Source organism: Brassica napus, chromosome C9 (genome assembly GCF_020379485.1).
Source record: "Brassica napus cultivar Da-Ae chromosome C9, Da-Ae, whole genome shotgun sequence".
NCBI classification, from domain to species: domain Eukaryota; kingdom Viridiplantae; phylum Streptophyta; class Magnoliopsida; order Brassicales; family Brassicaceae; genus Brassica; species Brassica napus.
The window spans coordinates 30,450,717-30,478,191 of record NC_063452.1 but is presented as its reverse complement, the minus strand read 5'-3'; the positions used below and the strand labels follow the sequence as shown (position 1 = coordinate 30,478,191).

Sequence of the window (27,475 nt, the reverse complement as noted above, 5' to 3'; positions counted from 1 at the left end):
GTTGCTCTATTGTTGTTGTTGTTCTTGAGTTGGAGATTTCTTTTTGTAGTTAAAGTCTCTATTTTGTTCAGGGTGTTGAACATGGATGACGTGGTTCTACTTATACCCATTTATATAGTGCATTTTTGAGTGGACTACGGTCCGTTGGTTTTTCCTTCTCACATCGAGGAGGTTTTCCAACGTAAAAAGTGCTTGTCTCATTTAGTTTATGCTAATTGAATGTGTTGTCATCGTCCAAGTATTTTCCTCACAGGTTTACACAAGGTCATGAGAACGAAACATCTCCTCTATTACCCCCAACACTCATAACTCAGTCTCTCAAGGACCCCATCTAAAATTATTTTCTTTTTGATTTAATTTTAATGCGGAAATTAAGTTAATTACACTAATACCCTTAACCCTAATATACATATATCAATTGATTTAGTTTTTTTTATTCTTATCTTTCTTTTTTCTTTTCTTTCTCTTTTCTCTGCCACAACCGTTCCTTTTTTTCTCTCTTCTCTTCTTTCTATCTTCTCTATTTAGTTTAGAACTTTGGGTTTGATAACTTCGGATTATTGTTTTCTTGTGTGAATGATGGAAAATATGGGCAGGATAATAAGCTTAAATGATGCTAACCATCATCTATGGAAGGGCAAGATGGAGGATCTGCTCTTTGTTAAAGAATTTCATGTTCTAGTATTTCAGGAGAAGAAACATGATAATAAGACGGATGATGAATGGAAGTTGCTGCATTGCCAAGTGTGTGAGCTGATAAGGCAGTGGGTAGATGATAATGTTGCATCATACTGAGACTGAGATTGATGCTCGTTCTTTGTGGTTGAAGCTGGAGCAGTTGTATGCTAGGAAGACCGGAAACACAACAAGTTGATTCAGCTGAGGTATAAGAAGGGAACTCTGATGACGGATCATTTTAATTTGTTTTAGTGATTGCTCAACAAGTTGTCTGATATGTGCATCAAGTTTGATGATGAGATTAGTGGTATGTGGCTTCTTGGTACTTTACCGGATTCTTGAGAGGTTTTCAGGAAGTCTCTTTGGAACTCCGCATCAGAAGGTGTTATTTTGATGGATTCAGTGAAAAATAGTGTTCTTAAAGAGGAAGCAAGAAGGCAGTCGAATGCTAGCAGTTGGCATTCAAATCTCTTTGTTACTGAGCCAAGGGGGAGGAGCTCGAATAGAGATCCCAAGAGGGACAAGAACAGGAGGAAGAGCAAATCCAATAAATTTGCTAATATGCAGTACTATTTATGTCACAAGAAATAGCACATGAAGAAGGATTGCTGGAAGTTGAAAAACAAGCAGTAAGAAAATCAAGAAGAAAAGGTAGATCAGGTGAGTGTCACCGAAGATCAGTTTCTCATTCTTCCTGAGGGTGATGCCATTAATGTTGCATGCCATGAAACCAATTGGATTGTTGATAGTGGAGTTACTACTCATGTTACATCATATCGGGATTTGTTTTCTACATATACTGGGGGTGATTATGGTTCTGTGAAGATACAGAATGATGGTTTGGCTCAGGTTGCTTGCATTGGTGACATTTGCTTGGAGACTAGTTTTGGGACTAGGTTGGTGCTTAAGGATGTTAAGCATATTCCTGATATTAGGATGAATTTGACATCGACGAGAAGACTTGATTATGAGGGTTTCTACAGTTTGCAAGGTTGTGGTAAATGGAAGCTCTCTTGTTGTTTTTTATTGAGGCTCGAGGTGAGAAGTCTTCATCTTTCTATTGGATACATGCTAAGGTCTCCAACGATGCTGTCAATGTGGTGGAGAATGATGGTGCCATGGAGTTATGGCATAAGAGACTCGGTCACATGAGTGAGAATGAAATGTCTATTTTGTCTTAGAATTAGGTGATTCCAGAAAGCTCTGGTTTGCACCTACAGAAGTGTTCTCATTGCTTTGCGGGAAAACAACACATGGTATCTTTCAAGTCTTCTGCACCTTCTAGGAAGCCTGAGGTACTGGATTTGGTACACTTAGATGTGTGTGGTCCAATGAAGACAAGATCTTTTGGCGGCACATCATATTTTGTGACTTTCGTTGATGATCATTCAAGAAAGTTATGGTTTTTCCTATGAAGACAAAATATCAGGTTCTTGGATATTTCAAGCCTTTTGTGGCATTGGTCGAGACAAACGGGGAAGAAGCAGAAATGTATTTACAGTGATAATGATGGAGAGTATTCATGACCATTTGATGCTTATTGCAAAGAGCATGAAATAAGGCATTAGTTCACGCCATGCACCTAAGACTCCACAGTTTAATGGGTTGGCTGAAATGATGAACATGACAATTTTCAAGAGGATGAGATGTTTGATCTCACAGTTAGTCTTATCGATGACTTTCTGGGGAGAAGCCTTGAACACGGTGGTTCATGTGCTGAATTTGTCACCAAGTGCTCTATTGGAGGGTAATATTCTAAAGAGGGTTTGGACCGGTAAGGATGTTTCTTATATCATTTGAAGGTCTTTGGTGTAAGGCAGTTGTTCATATTCCCAAGGATGAGAGATCAAAAGCTTGAGATGAAGTCAATGTGTTCATCGGTTATGGTCAGGATGAGTTCGGGTACAAATTTTATGCTCCATTAAGAAGAGGCTCGTAAGGAGCAGAGATGTTGTGTTCATGGAAGATCAAACGATAAAGGACATTGACAAGTTCGGAAATCCAACTAAGGTTTTTGAGAGTTTGATTTGTTCATAGGCTACTCCTTCTACATCTGTCCACGGTGAAGTCGAGGTTAAGGTTCAGGATGATACATCCAGTGGAGTGCTCCCATACATGAAGATGGTAGTGGTGATCATGATGATGATCATGGTGAGACACCAGCTGCTCTGAACCAACCTACTATTGTTAAAAGATCCGAGAGACGTCTTAAACCGTTGACAAGGTATGATCCTAGGGAGTATATATTACTTACTGATGGGGAGAGCCTAAAATCTATGATGAAGCTTTGGAGGATGAACACAATTGGTTACGTGTTTTGGCGCCATGGATGAAGATATGAATTATTTTTAAGAGAATCAGACATTTGAGTTGGTGGAATTGCTTAAGGGCAAGAATGTCCTGCTTAATAAGTGGGTGTACATAATTAAGCATAAGGATATCAATTTGCCACCTCGATACAAGGCTAGATTGGTTGTAAAAAGCTAAAGCCAGAAAAAGGAGATTGATTATGATGAAATCTTTTCTCCTGTTGTGAAGATGTCATCTATTTGGGTTGTGCTTCGATTGCTAGCAAGCCTTGATTTAGAGGTTGAGCAGATGGATGTGAAGACTGCTTTCCTTCATGGTGATTTAGAGGAAGAGATCTACATGGAACAACCCGAAGGCTATGTGAAAAAATGGCAAAGAAAATTTGGTTTGCCGCTTGAAAAAAAACCTTTATGGATTGAAGCAAGCACCGAGACAGTGGTACATGAAGTTAAGGTTTGTTATGAGGGAGCATGGTTATGCAGAGACTGATTCATACCATTGTGTATTTCTGAAGGTGTTTTGCAAGGATGATTTTATCATCTTGTTACAGTATGTCGATGATATATTGATTGTGGACAAGAACATGGACACAATTAAGGAGCTGAAAATCCAGCTAAGTGATTCCTTTGCCAAGAAAGATATAGGTCCAATGAAACAGATTCTCGGTATGAAAAATGTTCGAGATAGAGGTGAGAAGCTGATTCACTTGTCTCAGGAGAAGTACATTGAAAAAGTACTTAAATGATTTCACATGGACAAGTCTAAAGTGTTGAGTACTCCTCTTGCTCCACACTTAAGACTGAGTAGTCAATAGAGTCCAAAGACATATGCGGAGAAGGAAGATATGACGAATGTTGGACCCAATTTGGGTCAACTAGGTAGTTCGGCCTAAGTAACTTGGGTCGTGCGGCCAATGAAGAAGCCCGACTCCGACGAGCAAGAAGAGACCGATTCGAAGAGCCGGAGATCGTGGAGAGGTTGAGAGGAATCCAGAATCAATCCACTATAAGAGGAGATCGACGCAAACAAAGGAGGACACACTGAAAACCCTGGAGAGAGCTATACACACACATCGACCTTATTTTCACCTAGCTTTAAGTATTTTCTCTTATCGATATCGTTTGTAACGTTCGATCTCATTTCATTTATTGTATTCGATCTTATTTATCAATAAAATCAATCTTTGCCTATTGGAATCTGATGACATCATTGTGTTCTAAAGATATTGTTGCCTAAATCATCTTTTCTTCCCCAAATTAAACTCTCGATCACTATCAAATACTTAGTGTAGATTTTAGGATCTACATTTTGGCGCCGACTGTGGGGAAGACAAACAAAAAGCATCTTTGCTAAGAAACCGATCTAAGTTTCCTAAGCGCGACTATGGATCCTAATCAAACCATCGGAACCACGCCATCAAGAGTCAACGACGTCGATCCTATCGGATCCGACTCGAGAACCGAAACCTTACCCACTAGACCAACAGGTACCGATGGGATGGCCAAAACAACCCAGACACAACCAATCCCTCCAATCGGAACCTCAAACCAGGACCGAGCGTCAAGCCACGATCGATCCTCACCGCCAGATCGGACCTTGGTTCCAGATCGAACCTAGATCCCCGACCGAACCGGAGCTCGAGTCTGGAATCGTCCCGGAGAAAGGCAGTTCGCCGATGACCTAACCCGACCTCAATCAACGAGACCAATATCTCCGACCCCTCTAGCCCAAACTCGGGAAGAAGTGACCGAGCTTCGAGGAATGGTCTCGTCATTAATCTATAAAACTCGCAACCAAGAGGTCACCTATCGGACCATCGAGCTAACTCCCGAGAAAGAAACCAACCGCCGTCCGATCCATTAAGGGGAATGCTAAATCCCCAAAATACCAAAGCTTTCAGCACTCCAGAGATCCCAAGCGCTCGATCCGGATGCTACATGGGAGAAAATTCACAACAGGGCATGGCACACCGAAGCTTAAGTTACAGCGGGCTGGATGAAAATGATATCGGGCTACAAAGTCCACAAAGTACTCCGATCCAATCACAAAACGGATATACGGAAAGACTCGAGGAGACAAGAACGTGAATTCCACCACTGGGTCATCCAACCTCCGAGAATCGAACTCCATCTGCTACGAGAACTTTTCAGCAAGTAGGGTTCGGTGACCCAATAAGACAAGCTCCATGGTACGACCCCCGCAGACCCATAGACGCGGATCCTCAAAGACAAGACCCGAGGACCCCAAATGAAACCGGAACGTTCCAGAATTATATCAAAAGAAACGACGTCGAGCTCAAAAGGATACATGCCATCGTGCATATGGCGACAAGCTCTGCCTCAGACATAGATATGGTTATCGAGGAGACAAGAAGAACTCCATTTACGAACCGAATCGCCAGCGTATAACTACACCATGTGGGAAAACTGAAATTCCCCGAGTACGCTTGGAACACAGACCCAAAAGCTCACGTACGAGCCTTCTGACTAGTGATATCAAGAGCACATCTCAACGACGATGAAAAAGAGGCTGGTTATTGCCGCTTCTTTGCCAAAAATCTCACCGGGGCCGCTTTTGAGTGGTTTTCTGGCCTAGAAGAAAACTCAATCGACAACTTCACCCAATTAGTGTCTACGTTCCTCAAACAATATTTAGTTTTCATATAAAGAAGGGTTACCGAGGCAGATCTCTGGAATCTCAAGCAGGCGCCCTTCAAACCGTTAAGAGCATACATAAACAAGTTCAGAGAAATCAAAGCCAAGATTTCACATCCAAACGAAGTCGTGGCCTTGGCATCACTAAAGAACGGCGTCTGGTTCTCATCCAAATTCAGAGAAGAAATGGCAGTACGAGCATCCATCTCGTTGGACGACTTCCTACACCAAGACTCCTACTTCGCAACCCACGAAGAAGAGGTCGCAGCCTTAAAGGAACAGTACAGTGCAAACAAAAATAACGCCACCAAAAATACTAATGCTCCTAAAGAACCAGCAACTAAAGGGAAACACTCCTTTGCGATAAACAATTCACTGCAAAACAAATCATCGACGTACGAAATCAACAAATTTTGTGCCTTCCATAACCGGAAGGGCCATTCAACCGAGGAATGTCGAGCAACACTTCGCAGCCAAAACGAAAAATAAAGAAACCAGCGAAGATACTGGAGAAGAAGAAGAAGCGCCAGCAACTCCGAAAACCAATCGGAAAACAAAAGGCTCTTCGAATAAAAGAAATAGGGAAACCGAGCTGGAATCACCCAACTCTCCACCCCCAGCACCAAAGAAAACAGTCGACATGATTTCATAGTGACCAAAATGCGATATCCCTCACAAAATCGAAGGTTAGTGATGGGCTAGAAATAAGTCCTTGCTACTGTCAAGTTAACAGTGGTAATTGTAATATTTGAGATTCAATCCAGAGGACCAGTTTACTCTTTACTCTTATGAGTTCAATATTTAGCTGGGAAACAAGTGGGGTTTTAAAATCAATGGTGACGCAAGTAACTAAAATACCTAGAGATTCAAATTCGATTTAAATGAAAGCCGGCTTAGGGTTGTTCATGCGGAACCAAACAACTATTCAAGTGCAATGAGGTGCAGTCTAGAACTCCGATCACTCGGCTAGAACAATCCACTATCGTGGACTTGTTCCCTTTGCTGATCGGTCTTGAGTCCTAAGCTCTCACTTGGAACAAGACGCGATAGCAAGCTTTAGAGACCAGGTCCGATTAGTTCACTTAATACCCTAATATCTACTCTCGCTGATTAGGGATATGAACCTCATTCAATATATGTTAATTTATCTCCTTAGCGGTTAGCTAGGTAATTAGACTAGAGATCGAACATTAAGTGATCAATTCAATGCACGCAGTAAGAACAATATGAATGAAGAACAGTTAAAATCACTTATTTGCGTTTAGCTCATGCGATTGACACCCTAAAACCCTAAGCAAGCTTAGCCGACTACTCAATCATAAAGCAAGATGACACAGACATGATTTCTGAATAATACTGCATATAAAATAAAGCAGAAAGACAATGGTTCAGGATGTTCTTCTCGTGAAATTGAGAGATGTAGTCTTCTCCCTTACAAGTTGCTAAATCCAAAATAGTTCTCCGTCTCTTCTAAAACTCGCCTCCTCCTAGAAATGATAGCATATGCTTTTTATATGGAGGCGCTAGTGGTAAAGAGAAAGGAGAGAAAATCTAGGGCAAACCCCTGAAATCTTGGGAACAGCCTTCGGATTGATCCGACTAGCTGTTCTGCGTTAGATATTCCAAAATGACTTCTTCCTTCATGGCACTCTCTTCTTTACTCTTTCACCTGCTCCAAACCTGGAATGATATCAAATAAGCACGAATTAGGACTGAGAATTAACTCAAAGAACACATGTAATGGTATTAAAAACACCATATATCAATTCCCCCAGACTTAGATCCTTGTTTGTCCTCGAACAAGGCCAAGCCTCAAGAACAGGGAGAAATGTTTGAAAGAGTGGAAACTCGCTTGACCTCAATAACCATACTCTTACCACACATCTCTGAACCATACAAGCTGTAGACTCAGACCACACACCCTTACCAGAACACCCACGATCGCTGTTCGAAATTCAGCTCCATACTCTGTATCTCATACCTGAAAAAGGGTACACTATCGAGACAGAACTCCTAAAATTCAATTGAGAACAACGTGAGCTTCTCATCACAAGCACTATTCAGGGTAGACGGGCTAGGTAAGGAACAAGCTATTTCATGGTGGAGGTAAGAGTGTTTAGGGGCTACCAAATTTAAGTGGATGCAGGATATCACGCAAAATAGTAAGAGAGGACGGATCCATTGATGTCCACAGCCCTTACTCGTTTCTGCTTCACGGGTGCAGTTGTTCTCTCCTTCGGATCAACTGTGGGACTGTTCTTCAGTTCTTGACTTCCCTCGCCTACTCCTCAAAAATTGGTACCAACTCCTTGCTCAACCTTCCCAGTGACGTGTGTTTATATATATATTTTAATAATACTGGGGTTGCGAGGGAGAGGCAACATAATGAATGTTTCGCAGCCACCGGTGGTCTATTCTTTTGTTTCTCACTGGTCACCATTGTTCCTCTGGTTAGAACATGCACTCATAGACTGTTCTCTTGTTAGAGCATGGTCTCATCGACTGTTCTCTTCATGTTTGATCTCTCTTCTCTGAATGTATGGCATTAACGAGTAAGAGGCTGCGTCGATCCTTTCCTCTCCGACCCTTTTGCACATACCTGCACATATGACACTGAAAAACAGAGTGCATGAGGGTAAAAATAAAGGCTTAGACGCAAGGTGGGAACTAGCTAAAGATGAGCTAGCCACTCAGGATCAGCAAGATTGGTAAAAGGAGTAAAAAGTCCTGAGTGTAAGTCTCGTTTCCCTGATCTAGTGCCCATAACAAGAAGAATTTCAGTCAAGATTAGGTTCAGGTTAGGTGGAGTTGAGTCTACCCAGTGTAACCTGATCGATTGAGAGCTTCTGGAGAATCAAATGAGATAAGTCAGGGGTGTTCCAGGTCCAAGTGTGGGTCTTTCATCACTACTAAGGTCACTGGATAAGAAAGTTAGAGCACGAGGTGGTTAAAAGATTATCGCAACAGAAGGTCTTAATTCCCACAAGAGTTTTATCTGACTCGATCCTAAACTGACTCAATAAAACATCCAAATGACATAGGGACTGACTCAAAAATAAAGACATAGAGTATCAGCACACAACAAGTGCTTCCCCCAGACTTAATTTACACCATCCCTGGTGTGAAACCAAATCGAGGTCAGCCAAATAACAACACAAAGCATAAAAATAAAGATTTTAGATGGATAAAACAATGGATAGAGAATATTCCTTGCGGACTCAGTCGGACTCGCCGCTCTCGGCCGGATGAAACGAACGTCTGTTGCGCGAGCGATGAACCTCCTCAGTTGAAGTGCCTGTTCCAATAGGCGCCTATCCTGGACTGTGCGATCGTGGAGTCTGCTCTGCTGGTGCCTGTCGCTGGTTACTTCCACCAATGCAGCCGCCGGTAACGAGATGGAGGATCCACCGCATGAGACTGTTGTTCTTCCGCTGCGAGTCAACCATCCAGCGTCGGTAAGCCTGATCATCTGTCACATCCGCTACCTCTCCGAGGTCGTATGATGGGTCAGCTTTTGGGGTATGTCCTCGACATCCTCCATATCCGCGTCAGGTGCAGCAGCACGAGGATCAGTGCATAAGATCTCGGGTGGTGGGAGGAAGCATATGTTGTCGAACACGCTGAGCCTGGTGATCTCGGGGTGAGGCATTTTGGTGAACAGCTGGGTACCCTCCTTGTCGAAGAAGCTGTAGGTATCCTCATCTCGCATGATGTGGCACGCTATAAGGTAATTGATGTCGAGGTACTGAATCTCCGTGTTCACCTTGTATTTGCTGAGATCAATGCATAAATGCTTGAAGAGTGGCGTGAGCAAGCTACCGCTTCTGTCCTTCTTGTTCGTGCCGTGCATCAGACAGAGCCTCCTCTCGGAAAGCATGGTGATGAAATGAAAGCCTGGGTTCGTCTTGAATTTTTGAATTGGAATGCCAGACCCTGAAGTGCAGATCTCATCCTCAATACCTGCATACAGGGTTTGCAGCTCCCCGTTTGTCACTTTGGAAGTCTGATCCTTAGCGAACAGGAGGTTTGAAATGATCTTTGCAATGACTCTAAGTGTCGGGTTCCTGATCTGCGACTGGTAGGCTTCGCCAGGTGTGAAGTTCCCATTCGTGATGAAGTCCCAGAAGGTGTTTGATGGGGCAAACTTTTTCGTCACTGTTACCCCTCTCGGCTCATTCGCGGTTTCATAGATTTCGTTGAGTATGTCGAAGGACAGTGAGCAATACTCTCCATCAGCCATGAATGAGAAGGAGCAGTTGGTGTAGGAAGGAGCAAAGAAGTCCTCATAGCTGATGGTGGCAGTGGCGAGCACATGGCGGACAAGGTCAGGGTAGAGCTCGTGCGTAGCGTAACAAAGGGGAGCGATCCCCATCGCTTGCAGCGTCTCGACCACATCCTCGTCGATAACGATCTCAACGAGAGTCCCGGCGTGGCAAAAACGGGTAGGTAGTATCTCGGCCTTGAGGAGAGTATTGTACCGACTAGCTGTCTCCTTGTCCCACCCTTCGCAATTGAAATCTAAAAGCATAGGGTCATCGAGATTGATTGGCTCATCCCCCTGTTCTCGCGACCATGGGTAAGAGGCGGAGGTTGGTTGTTGTGCTCGCTGTAGGGGCATGATGTTCATCTTCCTTGTTTTATTGGCCGATTGTTTGGTGCGTGGAGGCATCTGAAAGGCAAACAAAAATTTTTCATTAGTTCCATCCTCGGTTGCATAGAAGAAAAGGAATCAAACTAATCCTCTTTTAGGAACTATTCCTTTTTCCTTCTAAGCAACCCGCCTTCAACAAACCTGAACATCAACTCGCCAAATCAGACCATTTCAACTTTTCACAATCACAATTCATATGAGCAATGTATATCAAGATGCAACATTTTGTCTAAATCGGAACTTGCTCAAACAAAGGGGAAATGAAACTGCGATTCTCTAGGGCTAAGAGACAAAAGTTCAACTTCTAAAATCAACCCTAACAGCAAAAGGAAATTTCGGATCAAGTTATTTCTAACAAGAATCAAACTATCAAAGCGGTTTAGAAGGTTGAGCTTTTCAAACCGAAATCGCGATTGTGTTTAGATTGCCGAGCCTCTTACCGTGATAATCGGAGCAAATGAACTGCAAAAACAGAGAGAACTCAAAAAATCCAATTGGATTAGAAGTAAGAATCACTTAAAAAGAGTGAGAATTTAAGTTTTGGTGATGGCTTCAAAATCGCAAGAGAGGGTGGAGGGTACGGTTGAGTTAAAAGGGAAAGTGGAAGGATGGGGCCTTAGAAAGTGGAAGGGTGGGGCCTTAAATAGGTGAAACCCTAACCGCTCTCCATTATCTGTCTCTTCTTTTTTTTTCTCTTTTTTTTTTTGGGTCCGGAACACTTACGTGGAAAAGGCGATGGGTTGTTCCACCAGAAGAACAGTCCTTCGGTTGTTCTGACTGAAGTGTTCGGTTTTTTTCTTGTTTTTGACCTGCAAACTAAATCTGAAAAGAGATAAAATATACTATAGAAAAACAATATATACACTCACCAGTGGGTTGCCTCCCACCAAGCTCTTAGTTAAAGTCATTAGCTTGACTTAGCTCAGCCGATCAGGCTGATGGGGGATCGCTTAGGAGAATTTCTTCACCCTCTGCGATAGTGGAGTCAGCAAGGTAATGCTTGATGCGCTGACCATTGACGACGAACTCGTCTCCCTTTCTGTCCAGCAACACAACAGCTCCGCAAGGGCGGACTTCCTTAACGGTGAAGGGTCCGGACCATCTGGATTTCAGCTTGCCTGGGAACAACCTAAGTCTGGAGTTGAAGGGCAAGACCTTATTGTTTGGTTCGAAATGTCTGGCATTGATTCGCTTGTCATGGTAGGCTTTGGTCTTCTCCTTATAAATTTTGGAACTCTCATAGGCGAGGTGCCTTATCTCTTCCAGCTCATGGACTTGGATCATGCGCCTCTCAGTTGCTGGCTTGATGTCGAAATTCAGTAACTTGACCGTCCATGCAGCCTTGTATAGAGCTCGACAGGAAGATGACAAGCCTTACCGTAGACCAGGTGATAGGGGGTGGTTCCTAGCGGCGTTTTGTAGGCTATTCTATAGGTCCAGAGAGCATTGTCCAGCTTAAGTGACCAGCCCTTGCGCGAGGTATTGACAGTTTTCTGTAGAATGTTCTTGACTTCCCTGTTGGAAACTTCAACCTGTCCACTCGTCTGGGGATGATAAACGGTAGCCACCTTGTGTTTCACCCCATTCTTCTTCAACAGGCCCTGAAATGCCTTGTTGATGAAGTGTGTTCCGCCATCGCTAATGACCATTCTAGGCACCCCAAATCCCGGAAAGATGATGGAGCTGAATGTCTTAGTCACCACTTTTGCATCATTAGTGGGACTCGCCGTTGCTTCTACCCACTTGGGGACATAGTCAACGGCGACCAGGATGTACTCGTTCTTGAAGGACGGAGGGAATGGTCCCATGAAGTCGACTCCCCAACAGTCGAACACCTCAACTTCTAAAATGTAATTCTGAGGCATTTCATTCCTTTTGCTGATGTTCCCAAGTCACTGGCATGCATCACATCGAGCTATGTAGGCGTGAGCATCTCTGAACATAGTTGGCCACCAGAAACCTGCTTGGAGGATTTTGGAAACCGTTTTGAATGTGGCGAAGTGCCCTGCATAAGAGAAACCATGGCAATGATGTAGAATCCCTGGAATTTCTGCCTCTGGAACACAACTTCTGAATATGCCATCCTTGCAATGTTTGTACAAGTACGGTTCATCCCAAACATACTGCCTCGCCTCTCTTAAGAATTTCCTCTTCTCGTTTCCAGTGAACTTAAGTGGTTCTTTTTCAGCATCTAGGAAGTTTTCAATCTCAGCAAATTAGGGGAGGCGAGAGTACTGCTTTTGGATCGCGGCTGCTGGTTGTTCCGGTACGCGAGAACAATCGGATGTTATGCTCAGGAGTTGTTCTGCGAAGCGCAGACCAATCGCGTTGACGTGTTCCACTGTGTGTTCTTCATCAAGAGCTGTGTCGTCCTCAATCTTCATTCTGGACAAGTGGTCTGCAACCCCATTCTCGACTCCCTTTTTGTCTTTTATCTCGAGATCAAATTCTTGGAGAAGAAGAATCCACCTCAACACCCTCGGTTTTGCATCCTTCTTTGTGAGCAAGTACTTAAGAGCAGCATGGTCTGTGTGCACAATCACCTTTGATCCCACCAGGTAGGATATGAAGTTCTCGAATGAAAAAACAATAGCCAGGAGTTCCTTCTCAGTCGTAGCGTATCTGCATTGAGCTTCATCCATGGTTTTGCTTGCGTAATAGATCACATGAAGTTTCTTGTCCTTGCGCTGCCCAAGGACTGCTCCAACTGCAAAATCGCTAGCATCAGTCATGATCTCAAAAGGGAGATCCCAGTCTGGCGGTTGTACAACAGGTGCGCTGACTAGAGCTCCTTTGATCGTATGGAACGCAGCTAAGCACTCGTTGTCGAAATCAAACTTGATCTCCTTGCAGAGCAGTCTGGTGAGTGGTCTCGCTATTTTTGAGAAGTCCTGGATGAACCTCCTGTAAAACCCTGCGTTACCCAAGAAGCTTCTGATAGCTTTCACAGTTGTTGGTGGCTGCAAGCTCATCATCACCTCGACCTTTGACTAATCTACCTCAATGCCTTGTACGGAGATCTTATGCCCTAGAACAATCTCATCTCTGACCATGAAGTGGCACTTCTCTCAATTTAGCACCAGATGTTTCTCCTCACACCTTTTGAGTACCCTGCACAAGTTTGACAAACAGACACTAAAGGAGCTTCCATAGACACTGAAATTGTCCATGAAAACCTCCATAATGTCTTCAATCAGGTCAGTAAAGATCGACATCATGCAGCGCTGAAATATTGATGGCGCATTGCATAGGCCGAATGGCATTCTCTTGTATGCGTATGTTCCGTTTGGGCATGTGAACGTCGTTTTCTCCTGATCGCCCGGATGGATAGGGATCTGAAAGAAACCTGAATAACCATCTAAAAATCAGTATTATGGGTGGTTAGCCAATCTCTCAAGCATTTGATCAATGAAGGGAAGTGGAAAGTGATCCTTTCTAGTGGCTGCATTTAATTTTCTGAAATCAATGCACAAGCAATGTCCTGTCACTGTTCTAGTAGGGATCAATTCATTCTTTTCATTTGTGATAACAGTGATCTCACCTTTCTTAGGTACTACATGAACAGTGCTAACCTACTTACTATCAGATATGACATAGATCACACCCGCTTCAAGAAGTTTCATTATCTCTTTCTTAACAACATCTTTTAGATTCGGGTTTAACCTCCTCTGAAGTCATTGATTCATCTTCTAGGTGTATTCTATGCATGCATAAATCAGGTGAGATGTCAGGTATGTCAGCTAGTGAATATCCTAATGCCTTACGATACTTCCTAAGCTCACATAAAAGCAGTGCAGTTTCCTTATTTTTGAGTTCAGTGTTTACAATGACAGGGTAAGTGGAATTCAGACCTAAGAAAGCGTACCTGAGCCCCTTGGGAAGGGGTTTTAGCTCAACCTTGGGAGCCTTCAACTCGCTCCAGGGATCATCAGGTAGGTTTGGCGAGTTCGGTAAAGGGATTACTCCAGTTGGAGTGTTCTCCTCCTTGTTGCTTTCTTCCCCCAGACTTAGACTCACCACTATTCTTCCCATACTCCTTGCGGAGTCAAGCATATTAGCATACCCGTCTGCGTAAATGTTCTAGACACTCAGCTCGGCCTCAGCTCTTACTAGTGCAAGCTCAAGTGGATCTTTTGTAAGAATCTCCTCGATCATCCCGTCGCGAGGTTGCAGCGGATCAATCCCTTCATCCACCTCGAAGGTCTGTCCATCCAGCATCGGCTTCTTCAGCAGCTCATCCATCTCGAACTACATGACTATGTCTCCCAGATTGAGATCAATCTTCCCTTGCCGCACATCAATGATGGCTCCAACAGTACATAGGAACGGTCTTCCTAATATGAGAGGATCTTTGGATTCCTCTTCCAGCTCTAGAACTACGAAGTCTGCTGGAACAGAGGTGTTCCCGACTTTTACTTGGAGATCCTCTAGAATACCAACCGGGGACTTAACTGATCTATCCGCGAACACCAAGGACATCCTAGTTGGTTTGAAATGCGTGTATCCCAAACGTCGTGCTACAGAGTAGGGCATGAGGTTTACGCTAGATCCCAGATCAACCAGGGAGCATGAGAAAACTGTCTTCCCAATCTGGATATAGAGGACGAATTTTCCAGGGCCTCCTTGCTTCTTTATATGCCTGTTCTGAAGCACTGCGCTGCACTCCTTAGAGACAGTCATGAATTCGCTCTCCTCTGATATTTTTTCTGAGATCCATCCCTTCATAAAGCTGCGCATGGAGGGCATCATTTGGATCGCATCCATCAAGGGGAGTCAGACGGTTAGGTCCTCCAGCATCTTTCTGTACTTCATCTTCTCTCGGTCCTTACGAGTAGCCTTTGCTGGAACAGGGTAAGGGACTTTAGGAGTTTATTCACGAGAAGGAACAGGCTCTGGGATCGGGTGGACAGCCTCTGGGATCGGGTGGACAGCCTCAGCTGGTTGTTCTGGTCCTGGCGAATTGGTTCCAACTGTTGGTTCCCTCTCCTTCTCAGCTGCCGGGGTATTGGCTGGTGGTAGTTCCGACTCTTTCTGCTTCCCCTTCTCAGCCGCAATGAACCTCTTCTTTACTGGTTCCGACTGTTGCTTTCCACTTCTCAACTCAACCACATTTCACTCCTTAGGGTTTTTGTCGGTTTTTCCAGGTAGAGTACCTTGTTGCCTCTTGACGCTCTCAGCAGTCTGAGCAATCTGAATGTCCATCTGTCTCATATGGCTCGCGACATTGTCGTACTTGGTGCTCAAATCGCTGAACATATGGTTCATTCTGGTATTGATCTTGGTAGTAACATGGTTTAGAGCCTTCCCTTAGAGCTGTTGTCCTTGGAGCAGCTGCTGCAACATAGCTTTTGTCTCATCTTGCGGAACAGCTACAGGAGCGGAGGTAGCTGGCTGAGTGTTCTGGTGTTTCTGCCTCTGAGGTGGATTATTCTGCGGTTGGCTTAGAACGTAGGTCCGGGGTTGGTAGTTCTTTTGATACGCGGCATATTAACCTTGGTTACTCTGTGCTGGATCAGCTAGTTTGTCTTGCTTAGGCCAGAAAAGCTGTGGGTTGTTCCTCACGTTAGGGTTTGGATGGTAGTTTTTGAGCTTCCATCCTTGCCCATTCACGTAGCTCACCTCTTGCTGATCGTCTCATGATATTTCAGCATCAAACGCCAGGTCACCTGCACTCTTCTCAGGAGCTGCTTCTTCCATTATGAACACTTGGCTTTGGTTTCCCTTGAACAGTTGGTCCACCTTTGCAGCGAGATCATCTATGTTGTTCACACTCTTCGAGCGGTCATGCTCCTTGTTCTTGTTTAGTGAACTTGAAGCCATGTTCTCAATCAGGTCGAACGCACCAGGTGTGGTTTGAGTCATGAAATCTCCATTACTCGAAGAATCAAGGGTGTTTCGAAACTCATAGCTCACTCCATCATAGAACACTTCCAATATATAGTCATCGTCAAACCCATGGTGCGAGCACTCTCTCTGGTACTCCTTGTACCTCTCCCAAGGTTCATGAAAAGGTTCATCAGACTTCTGCTTGAAATTGGAGATCCTGTACCGCAGAGCCGCGGTTTTAGACTTCGTGTAGAAGTGGCTCAGGAACGCTGATCGGACCTGGTCCCATGAGGTAAGAGAGCCGGTTGGCAGAGATTGGAGCCAGCGAGAAGCTTTCCCTTCAAGAGAGAATGGGAACAGTGTGCACTTGACATAGTCTGGTGGCACTCCGTTAGAGCGAGAGAAATTGCAGATTCTCTCAAAGGCTTCGATGTGGTCCATCGGGATGTCAGTAGTGAGACCGCTGAACATGCTCTTCTGTAACAGACTTATCAGTGCATGTTTGATCTCATAGTCTTGCCGAGTGCAAGGAGAAGGGTTGATGGGGGAGCGGTTAGTAGCGAAGTTCCGCGGAAGGTTCCTCTCCCCAATAGGAGCACCACGCTCTACCCGCACGGCGTTCTCAGCTGCTTCTTGAGCAGCTTGTTGCTGATTTTAGATGCTCTGCTGCATCTGCAACATCTGTTGTTGCTGAGTCTGCATTTGTTGTTGAATGATTGCCAATGCAGCAGTGAGGTCATCCTGATTCCCGTGATCACCCATGTTGTGTCGGTTGTTCTCGGCTGTTGACGGTTCTGTCTTTCTAATCTTGCGAGTTCGTCGTTGGTCAGTTGATGTAGTGGTCCTTGTACGTTGCTCCGAGTATGTCTACTGGTCATGCACTTGGACCTACAGAACAGCCTACAAAACGCCGCTAGGAACCACCCCCTATCACCTGGTCTACGGTAAGGCTTGTCATCTTCCTGTCAAGCTCGAATACAAGGCTGCATGGGCGGTCAAGTTACTGAATTTTGACATCAAGCCAGCAACTGAGAGGCGCATGATCCAAGTCCATGAGCTGGAAGAGATAAGGCACCTCGCCTATGAGAGTTCCAAAATTTATAAGGAGAAGACCAAAGCCTACCATGACAAGCGAATCAATGCAAGACGTTTCGAACCAAGCGATAAGGTCTTGCTCTTCAACTCCAGAAATCTAGGGCAAACCCCTGAAATCTCGGCACCTCCATATAAGCAACCCCTCGAATACTCAAAATGGCTGGCTGCAAACCAAGACCTTGATCAAGTCGTCGGACACAGCCAGTCCCGCCAACAACGCGGCAAAACTCGCTAACCAAATCTTTTGTTACACCAAACACGTGTCGATAAAAGTATCAATGACGAACTCAACCCACGGCCTCAAAAGATCGGCCCACGTAAGAATAAAACATAATTACTCAAGAACTCACAGTCCTTTTCTTTATTGAAAGAATAATGCGACAAAAACATAATGGAAAAAAAAGCAAAAATCAAATCCCTGAAACTAATCTTCGGCGTCAAAGTCGCCGTCCTCGAACTGATCACTTGCGCGCTTCGTCTCGTCACCCATTTCATTCACCTCAGAAGGAACATTCGCAAAAAACTCCTCTGGCTGATCTTCTGAAATCTGAGGAAGGTCCAGCTTCCCAACAGAGAAATCCGACACCGTCATCATATCGAGTTCGGACCCTAGCTCGACCTCCTTCGCCCGAAGACGCAACAACTCATCCGAAGCCAACAGGTTATTGTTCAGGATCTCCTTCAGGAGATCTATATTAGCCATAACTTCTTTAAGACGAGCTTCACAGTCAGTGATGTTAGGAGTTTTCAAGGCTCCTAAGACAAATGATATAGTATAAAAGATTTGTCGAACCAGTTCTGAGGGATATCAAACCACTGAGAATTCAAGTACTCACTTAATCTAAGTGCAACCAATGATTTAGATGGGTTTTAAAATACTACTAATACTATAAAGCAATTACAGAATGATACTTTCTTGACTAAGGGAAAAAAGAACTCATAGGCATAGGGATTAGACCTTGGGTGATCAAGTATCGAACTAAGGATGGCAAATGATCAATCAAACTATCGACCTTAAGCCTAGACACAATTCTAAGCAAGCTTTATGTCTTGATGAATGCATATTTGCTAACATATCTCAAACATCAAATGTCGTTGGTTGAATAATGTGAAAACAATCATTACTAACAAGTCTATTAGCTATCTTAGCACCTTTAACAACAAATGTCTTTGGCAAAGTATACTAAAAGCCTAGAAGAGTTGTCTCAGGCATTTCATCAAACACCTTTTGGGTGGGAAATGCCTATTGATCAACTTTTGAGTGGCCAACTCAGAAGATGCATTGTGAATACTCTACTAGCAAGGAACAAGAATGATCTACACTAAAACATCCTAGAACTAACCTAATCACCCTTGATCTCCCTAACCCATGAATTCAAAAGGTGATTACTCGCTAATCTCCATGATTCCTCTTAAATCCATATTGGAATTAAGATTAATCATGTAGAGGAATAGATAAGTAATCAACAAGAACACAAGATGAAAGCAATGAAATCTGAATCAAAAGAAGTTTTACAAGTTGTTCTCTAGAAAAGAGATTCTCTGCCTCCAATGGCTTACAAAAGTACTTAACTTAGGTTTTGACAATTGTGCGAACCGAAATTCGCACTGTCAATTTCCGTTTAAATAAGGAAACTAAAAAAACCCTAATTTCCCAAAGGTCCTGGATATCTGCTAATACCACACGCCAAGCAAATCAGAACCCAATAATTACAACGAAGAAGTATAAAAATCGTAAGAAGAGAGCAAAGAGAAGTCTTATTCCGAATTTTCGTATGAGCGTTTACAACAAGGTATAAGCCTGGGCTCGAGAGCTGTCGGCGAGATTTCTAGTTCTAGCAACCCTAAGACGGCTAAACCTAATTGAGTCGCAGCTCGAAATAACAAAAACGGAAAGTTGCCTAATTGCTCTAAGTGCTAAGTTTTCTATCAAAAAGTCCCTCCCCATGCCTCTCGCCTAGGACCCCTTATATACTGGCTCCAAGGTCGGTTTACGCCTTTCTTCTTCTGCCTTTAAGCCGCCATAGCATAAAAATAGAGATATTCCATTTTTTCCAATCTTCGTAATTATCTTTAAAATTTTGTATTTATCCGCGGAAACTTGACATTTATCTTTCCTTGCGAACCAAGCGTAAACCGACATGCGGTTTACGGGCTGTTGGTTAAGAAATCATAAGTTGGGCCTCGAGTCGTGTCTTAGGTCCCTTTGGGCCGTCTTTCGACTCGAAGCGTTTATTACGGCTTCTTTCGATAAAGAATGAACTTTCCGCGGTTTCTACGGTAAAGTTTGATTGATAACTTAGAAATGGCGGGGAACGTGAGATGGGTTCGCTACGGTATTCGGGAGATAGCATCGAAGGGTAGACGAGAATGCATGGACTGATGTCGTATCGACGTTTCAGAAGAGCTCGGTCGCTACGTAGCGACCGAACTTTGGTTCGAGCTCGATCGCAACGTAGCGACCGAGCGGAATGGACGTTTGGTCGCTACATAGCGACTGAGCTTTGGCTCGAACTCGGTCGCTACGTAGCGACCGAGCCGAGCACGTGTTTGGTCGCTGCGTAATGATCCTTCTCGAGCTCTTGTCCGATGATTCGCGTTTCTTCCGCAAAGCTTTTCGTAAAGAAGAATCTATTTCGAAAAAGTATTTGTCGAAGAAGTTATCTACGTTTTTCTTCTTCGGGGATTTGGACGTTAACTTCGTCGTAACCGTTTTTGACCCCAACTGTTAGCCCCCCAGCTCGTTGGGAACGTGGATTTCTAGCGAGGTCCCAATGCGTGGTATGGTGAGTTTGGACGAGATTGGTGTATTTGGGCGAAGTTCGTGTCCAAAAATCCGCAAGTAAATAGTAATTTTTCATGCCTATAAGAAGGGATGTAACTTCTTCACAATCTTCACGGTTACTCATTCTCATATCGAGGTTTTTCTTGAAAAAATCTTTATCTTTCTCTCTGTCATTTCCTTCTTGATTTTAAAGAAAAAGAAAAAACACGAGATGTCGAGTAAGAAGAGGAGTTCTAAGAAAGGGTCCTTGCCCGCGAACGTTTTTGAAGAGCTTCGAGTGCCGAAGATGGAATTCGTTCCTCATTCGGTAGACCCAGCCGAGAACGAGGGATGGTGGGTGGCGTGTTACGGTTCGATCACGCCTCCCATAGAAAAATCATTCCCGGTCATGAACCATCGCCCGGTGGAGGCAGGTGCGCCGAGTAGGAGTACTAGTGGATTCCTCGAGGTCATGCGGTCGTTCTACCATATTTCGGACGCGGTGGAATTCAGGGTTCCTCGTCAAAGAGAATGCGCTAGTAGTCCCCCGGAGGGCTTCTTTACTTGTTACTAGGCATTCGTAGTGCGTTGCCGTTTATGGTTTCCGATCCCTGAGATCATCGTCCGTGTGTTGGGTCATTTCGGGGTGGCAATAAGCTAACTGAATCCTCTTGGCATCCAGCACCTCATAGGGATCCTGGTCCTGAGCTACGAGCATGGTCTTTCTCTCACCGTTGATCACTTCGAAGTGCTTCTTCGATTACAGATCATCAGGGAAACGGACACGTACAGGCTGGTTCCTCGAAACTTCATGTCAGTGGTAAAGGGGTTCACTTCTAACTTCAACTCGTGGAGGAAGTTTTTCTTCTTCATTTATGTAGACGCAGCGTCCGTTGAGGAGAGTTGTATCCCACTGTTTCGGAGGTTGCCGAACGATCATCCGTTTATCAACCCTCTTGCTCCGTTTCCTGAGGATATTATTGCGATGAGCGATCTGCTCAGGAATGGTCCTTTTTCTGGACTTCTTTTACGCCGAAGAGAGTTCGAAAGGCGTTGAGGTTTGTGCATCCCGGTCCTGCTTTGGGCGGAGGAACAAGGAGTGATTCCGAACCTGAAGACCAAGGTCCCAACGCCGCTCCCGCTATTGTGACGGGGCCGAATTCTTCGAAGGGGAAAGATATTGATTTCGGTGACCTGGAGTTTTCGGTGGACGATTGCATGCTTCCAAGATGGGATCCGAACCTTGCTTTTGGCGATGGAAGTGGTACGAGCGAGGTCCCTATTCCGGACTTCGATGATTTCTTCGCTGGTCTTCCGTTGGGCTTTGACGCTCCTCAGGCCACGAACAAGTCAGGGAGGCCGAAAGTTGTTGCTGAAGGATCTCGTATCATTAACGGGGTATAAATTTTAAGAATTCTGACGATCGTTATTATTATTTTTTGCTTATAACGTGTCAATCGGTTTTATAGGGTTTGAACTTGCTTGGATCGGCCATTGAGGCGAGCCATAGAGAGGCCATGATCTATCGCTTTAAAGCTGAGAAGGCGGAAAGGGATCTTGCTCGCATGCGAGACGAGATGTTGGCGCGAGACGCTCAACTTGCTCGTGATCATGCCAGGGCTGTTCGCAGGGCGGAACGGAAGGGCAAGAGGGAAATTGTCGAGGTGATGAAGACTCGCGCTTCTCAATTCCAGGTTGAGTACGGGAATCTTAAGGGTGCTTTCAACTCGCTGGGCGACTTCTGTGAGTGTCACAGCTCCGTCGGGAGCCTTTGGAAGACGCAGGAAGATGACTACGTTTTCGAGAGGGAGATGGAGTTAATGAAGGGTGGCATGAAGGATCATGCTCATGCTGAGGTGACCATTCCTCCGATCGATGGGAAGAACCAGGGATTCTGGGATCCCATCCCGGTTTCCCCTGATACCGTAGAAACTACGACTGATTTTGCCGGTGACGATGAGGAAGTGAACTTTCCCGCTGATGCATTCGGAGCTTCCTTGTCCGGGAGTTTTAACTTTGACCTGTGAGCGTTTTGACGGGAAGGAATTTTTCCCTTTATCTAGTATTTAGCGGCCGAGTGTGGCCTTTGTTCATATATGTCTGGCCAAGTGTGGCCTTCGAACTTTGTACGGGCCTTTTTTGGCCGCTTTTATCGGGAAAGGCCGTTGGTGGCTTTGAACCCCTACCGCTATGCGGTTTATATAATGGATGTCTGTTTGGGTTACTTTGTTTAGAGTGGGTTTGAAGTGAACATGAATTATCGTCTCATATTTATCTTCGTTGAGGCGTTCAATCTGTTAGTTCGTTCGAGACGTGAGTTTTCTTAAAAATTATTTACGATTTTTCGGGAACGTTGAGATATGAACGAAGAGACATGTTTTAGGTATCTCGTATCGTTTAGATATCATGTCTTTGAGATGTTTGAGACCAATGCGATGGGTTTAGGGCAAGACCTAGGTTTACTCTCGGTTTTAAGGTTTGTGCGGTGACTAGCCGGCTATCGGTTTTCCTGTTGCGATTTCCACCTGATTCGTACCGATTTAAAGTCCGCGATAGGTTCTCGGCTTATACGACTTGTATGGTACGAATCGAGCATCTTTCCAGAGACAATTTTTAAGCCAACTGGAAGGGCTAGACCAAAATTTTGGATTTTTTTTGTAGCGCGCTTTCGTCCTTGTGTTGGACGTTTCAAGATCAAAAGAGTGATCAGGTTGCGTTTGTTTAAGACGGCTGATGTATTCGTCGGGGCCAGTCGACGAACGGAGTGTGAGATTTGTAGTGGTCGCGTTCGGACAATTTGTTCGTATCATCTCGATTTTTAACTTGGCAACGTCTCGAAGTTATTTCGAAGACTATACGCATATTTTTGAAGTGAGATTGTTTTGCGATTTTGTCTTAAAAACAGCGACGCATACAACGCATATTTTCCTATGTGGGAGTATACGAGTATACGCATCAACTCCCCCCCCCCCTTTTAGAGAGGGGGATAGCTGAACTCGTCCTTCGACGAGCTGCCTACGTACCCCTTTTGAGGATCAAGCCATCTCGTAGTTCTGTTTTATGCCGCGAGTGATTTCACTCGGCGGTTGTTGCTGTGCTGATCGTGATGATCGTGGCTTGGTCAGTGTTTTCTTCTGGATGTTCCGGTTGAGTTGTAGTGTCGGCTTCGGATTCAAGTTGAGTTTCGACACCCGAAGCGCATGCGTCGGCAGACGATGTTAAATCGTTTTTTCTTGGAACGTTGTTGGTCGAAGATTTATCAATCTTCGTGCGTTTGCGATTTGCCGTTGCAGAGGTCGTCATCTGTCTTAACTTGTGTTCCACGAGGAAGCACAGTCGCGACTGTTTCTGACATCCCCAGATAGCTGCGACTCCATTTGGGGTCGGGAATTGGACGCCCAGGTGGTACGTCGACGGAACGGCTTGCATAACGTTGAGCCATGGGGTTCCCATGATCACGTTGTAGATGACAGGATGATCGACTACCTCGAACTCGACGATTTTTGTGATCTCCTTGGCCATGACTGGTAGCTGAATCGATCCGAGGGTCATCGATACTTCGCCCGAAAAGCCCGTGAGCAGTTTCGGAGTTGGAGTTACTTCTCCGATTTCGATGCTCATCCGATTGAGAGTGTCACGGAAGATTACATTGACCGTGCTTCCCGTGTCAATGAGTACTCTTCCGACTTCCAGATCTCGTATGACAAGCGTATCGCAGTGAGGTTGATCAATCCCGCTGGCTTCCTCCTTTGTGAAGGTGATTGAGCAGTTCTGATCATCTTTGGTAGGAGACCATGTAGGCCACTTTACGCTCGATTCCACCTTCCGCTGGTAAGCCTTGATGGCGGAAACCGTATCGTTGCAGAATTGCGATCCTCCGATGATCATGTTGACTCTACGACGATTGTTATCGTTCCCTTTGTCGTCTGGCCTCCTGCCGCGTTTATCCCCAGATTAATTTCTTTGGGGAGATCTCTCCGCGGGAAGATTCCTGTCCGGCTTCGGGGGGCGATCGGTCTCGAGGATGAGATCTTTCACGCTGGTCACTTCCGAGAGTTCCCCGGCTAGTAGCTTCGCGGCCAGCCTTGCTCCCAAGACCTTGCAGTTAGTCGTGGAGTGTCCTCGTGATTGGTGGAACTCGCAGAAGGTGTTTTCATCATATCTTTGGTTGCGAGTCCACGTATTACCCGTGGTTCGGCCCTGATCCGAGCCGATCGCGTAATTATGCACTCGTTGGGGTTCTTCCCCCTCGTGATGGACATACTTGTCGTTACGAGGGTTCTTCTTCCTCGTTTTTGGGTCTACATCTTTTGAGGACGATCTCGCCGACTTATGCTTCTGCGATAAGATTTTCGTTTCTTCCTCGATCATGATGTAGTATGTCGCCTTGTGGAGGGCGTCTTGGATCGTCCGCGGTTTTTCGAGGGATATCCATTTTCTGAATTTTGACTTGTATTAGAGCGCCTTTTAGAGCGCATCGATGGCCACCTTGTCGCTAATCCCGCTGACCCTCGACATTACCAACTTGAACCGGCTGATGAACTCGCGGAGGGGTTCCTCTTCCCTCTGGGACAGACTCGAGAGATCGACATCAGAAGTTTCTCTATCTATGAACATAGAGTATTGCTTGAGATATTCCAATGCGAGCTGTCGGAAACTCCCGATAGAGTTTCGCTTAAGGCGCACGAACCATTCGAAGGCTGCTCCTTCTAGATTCTCGACGAACAGACGGCAGTAGCCGGCGTCTCTCTCGCCGTCCTTCAGCCTTGCTCTTCCTATCGTGATGTGGAAAGCCTGAAGGTGAGCTCTCGGATCGGTCGTACCATCATACTTCGGTACTTTGATTTTTTCTGGATCGGATACCCTTGTATCTGAGATGCGAGCGGTGAAGGGGGTCTTCCGAGCCCCTTCCAGCAGTCTGTCGATCTCAGGGGCCGCGCTTATAGCGTGATGGATTTGGGATATAGTCGCGAAGATCTTGATGATATAGTCGCGAAGATCGCGTATATCCGACGTCTCGTCAGCAGATTTCTGCGTTTGTCGGCGTTTACTGCGAGTGAGCTCGGTTTGTTTTTCAGCCAGCTCTTCTTGTTCGTTCCAATAGAGGATTTCCTCCTCTTCTGTCATTGGTTTGTCGAACGGAGAGCTTTCCCGAGTGAATCGGCTTCTGGTCCTTCTTGGATGTCTGTCGGCGTCCTCATCAGTATTGTTGGAGACATCGCTAGGATCCAGGTCGACTTGCTTGACTCTGTTGTCCTCCGAAACCTTCGCGGGAGGCGAAGGGCTTTCGGAGTTTTCCTTTTCGATGGGAGACTTCTCTCTAGGGTTTTGACTTGAAGGTCGTTCCTGGGCGGCTCCAGGCCTGTTGAGTGGGGTTGCAAAGTCGAGTCTTTTCCCGCGGACTTTAGTGGTTACACGGGGGCGGATTTCTCGAGTCCTTGCCGTTAAAGTTTCAACTTGTTTGGTCAAGGTGCTCACGAGCTTAACTTGTTCTTCCGACCTTTTTTCGTAGGTGGCGAACATCTTTTTAAACTCCGCGAGCACCGCGGCGTTGGCTGGTGCGTTGGCCGCTGCCTCCGTTGAGAGGAGTCTGCACGTTATCCGTGTCGTCAGTTGACATGTCTGGTTGACCGTGATGTGGTCGAGAGTTAGATTGATCTGTACCCCCCCCCCCCTCCTTTTAGCGCCAAACTGTGGGAACCGAAATTCGCACTGTCGATTTCCGTTTAAAATAGAAAACTAAGAAAACCCAAATTTCCCAGAGGTCCCGGATATCTGCTAATACCACACGCCAAGCAAATCAGAACACAATAATGACAACGAAGAATTATAAAAATCGTAAGAAGAGAGCAAAGAGAAGTCTTATTCCGAATTTGCGTATGAGCGTTTACAACAAGGTATAAGCCTGGGCTCGAGAGCTGTCGGCGAGAATCCTAGTTCTAGCAACCCTAAGACGGCTAAACCTAATTGGGTCGCAGCTCGAAATAACAAAAACGGAAAGTTGCCTAATTGCTCTAAGTGCTAAGTTTTCTCTCAAAAAGTCCCTCCCCATGCCTCTCGCCTAGGACCCCTTATATACTGGCTCCAAGGTCGGTTTACGCATTTCCTCTTCTGCCCATAAGCCGCCATAGCATAAAAATAGAGATATTCCATTTTGTCCGATCTTCGTAATTATCTTCAAAATTTCGTATTTATCCGCGGAAACTTGACATTTATCTTCCCTTGCGAACCAAGTACCGACATGCGGTTTACGGGCTGTTGGTTAAGAAATCGTAAGTTGGGCCTCAAGTCGTGTCTTAGGTCTCTTTGGGCCGTCTTTCGACTCGAAGCGTTTATTACGGCTTCTTTCGATAAAGAATGAACTTTCCGCGGTTTCTACGGTAAATTTTGATTGATAACTTAGAAATGGCGGGGAACGTGAGATGGGTTCGCTACGGTATTCGGGAGATAGCAACGAAGGGTAGACGAGAATGCATGGACTGAAGTCGTATCGACGTTTTGGAAGAGCTATGTCGCTACGTAGCGACCGAACTTTGGTTCGAGCTCGGTCGCTACGTAGCAACCGAGCTCCGGCTCGAGCTCGGTCGCTACGTAGCGACTGAGCTTTGGCTCAAACTCGGTCGCTACATAGCGACCGAGCGGAGCACGTGTTTGGTCGCTGCGTAACGATCCTTCTCGAGCTCTTGTCCGATGATTCGCGTTTCTTCCGCAATGCTTTTCGTAAAGAAGAATCTATTTCGAAAAAGTATTTGTCGAAGAAGTTTTCTACGTTTTTCTTCTTCGGGGATTTGGACGTTAACTTCGTCGTAACCGTTTTTGACCCCAACAACAATGTAAAACGTGCATAATGAAATGACCAAAAGGCCCTTAGAAAAACATGAGTTCGACAGGCAAATAGACGCGGAGCGACCACGGCATGTCGCTCCAGCAAGTCGCTCCTGCCTTCGGGAGCGACCTCAGTGGGTCGCTCTGAGAGGTCGCTCCGGGCTTCGTTTTGTGTCGTCTCGCCATGGAAACGCGAGCGACCTCGGAGCGTCGCTCTGGCAAGTCGCTCTGAGAGGGGTGTCTCGCTATAGAAACGCGAGCGACCTCTCCATGTCGCTCTGGCCAGGTCGCTCCGGGATGTGTGTCACAGCGACTTCATGTAGTCGCTCCGGGAAGTCGCTCCAGGCAGTGCTCGTCCAAAGATCACTCTAATCACCTCCCTTGAGCTCCAAATGCACTCAAAAGTCTCCGGGAACTCCATGTGGTACTCCAATACCTAATAGAGACATATGTATGCAAAATGCAACCTAGACATGGCTAAATCCTAATCTATGTGATGAAAATGCACATGAATAAATGGATAAAACAATGTAAATATGCAAGATATCAGTCAGCTACGGCCTTCTTCTTCTCCCACTTCTCCTTCAGAAATATCAACACGTCTAAATAGTTGTTGGCCAAGGCTTTCTTAGCATCATAAGTTGTGCAACGAAAGTCATCAGCGAATTTACC

At 45.3% G+C, this 27,475-nt stretch overlaps 2 protein-coding genes and 1 non-coding gene across 3 annotated transcripts; 1 reads left to right on the top strand and 2 right to left on the bottom strand.

The window, feature by feature from the left end:
* Nucleotides 1–11,223: 11,223 nt before the first annotated feature.
* LOC106373309 lies at nt 11,224–11,577 on the bottom strand. Its single transcript, XM_013813500.1, has one exon. It carries the CDS (start codon nt 11,575–11,577, stop codon nt 11,224–11,226), a length of 354 nt encoding a protein of 117 aa, XP_013668954.1.
* Nucleotides 11,578–14,541: 2,964 nt separating this feature from the next.
* LOC106373311 lies at nt 14,542–14,973 on the bottom strand. The gene has a single exon (XM_013813501.1). It carries the CDS (start codon nt 14,971–14,973, stop codon nt 14,542–14,544), a length of 432 nt encoding a protein of 143 aa, XP_013668955.1.
* Nucleotides 14,974–16,243: 1,270 nt separating this feature from the next.
* LOC125593688 lies at nt 16,244–16,350 on the top strand. Its single transcript, XR_007329588.1, has one exon. It is a non-coding gene; the product is annotated as a small nucleolar RNA R71 (small nucleolar RNA).
* Nucleotides 16,351–27,475: the final 11,125 nt, after the last annotated feature.

Coding starts and splice junctions, on each gene's coding strand:
- LOC106373309 (XM_013813500.1), bottom strand. CDS start 11,577: ATGATCCAAGTCCATGAGCTGGAAGAGATAAGGCACCTCGCCTATGAG.
- LOC106373311 (XM_013813501.1), bottom strand. CDS start 14,973: ATGACTGTCTCTAAGGAGTGCAGCGCAGTGCTTCAGAACAGGCATATA.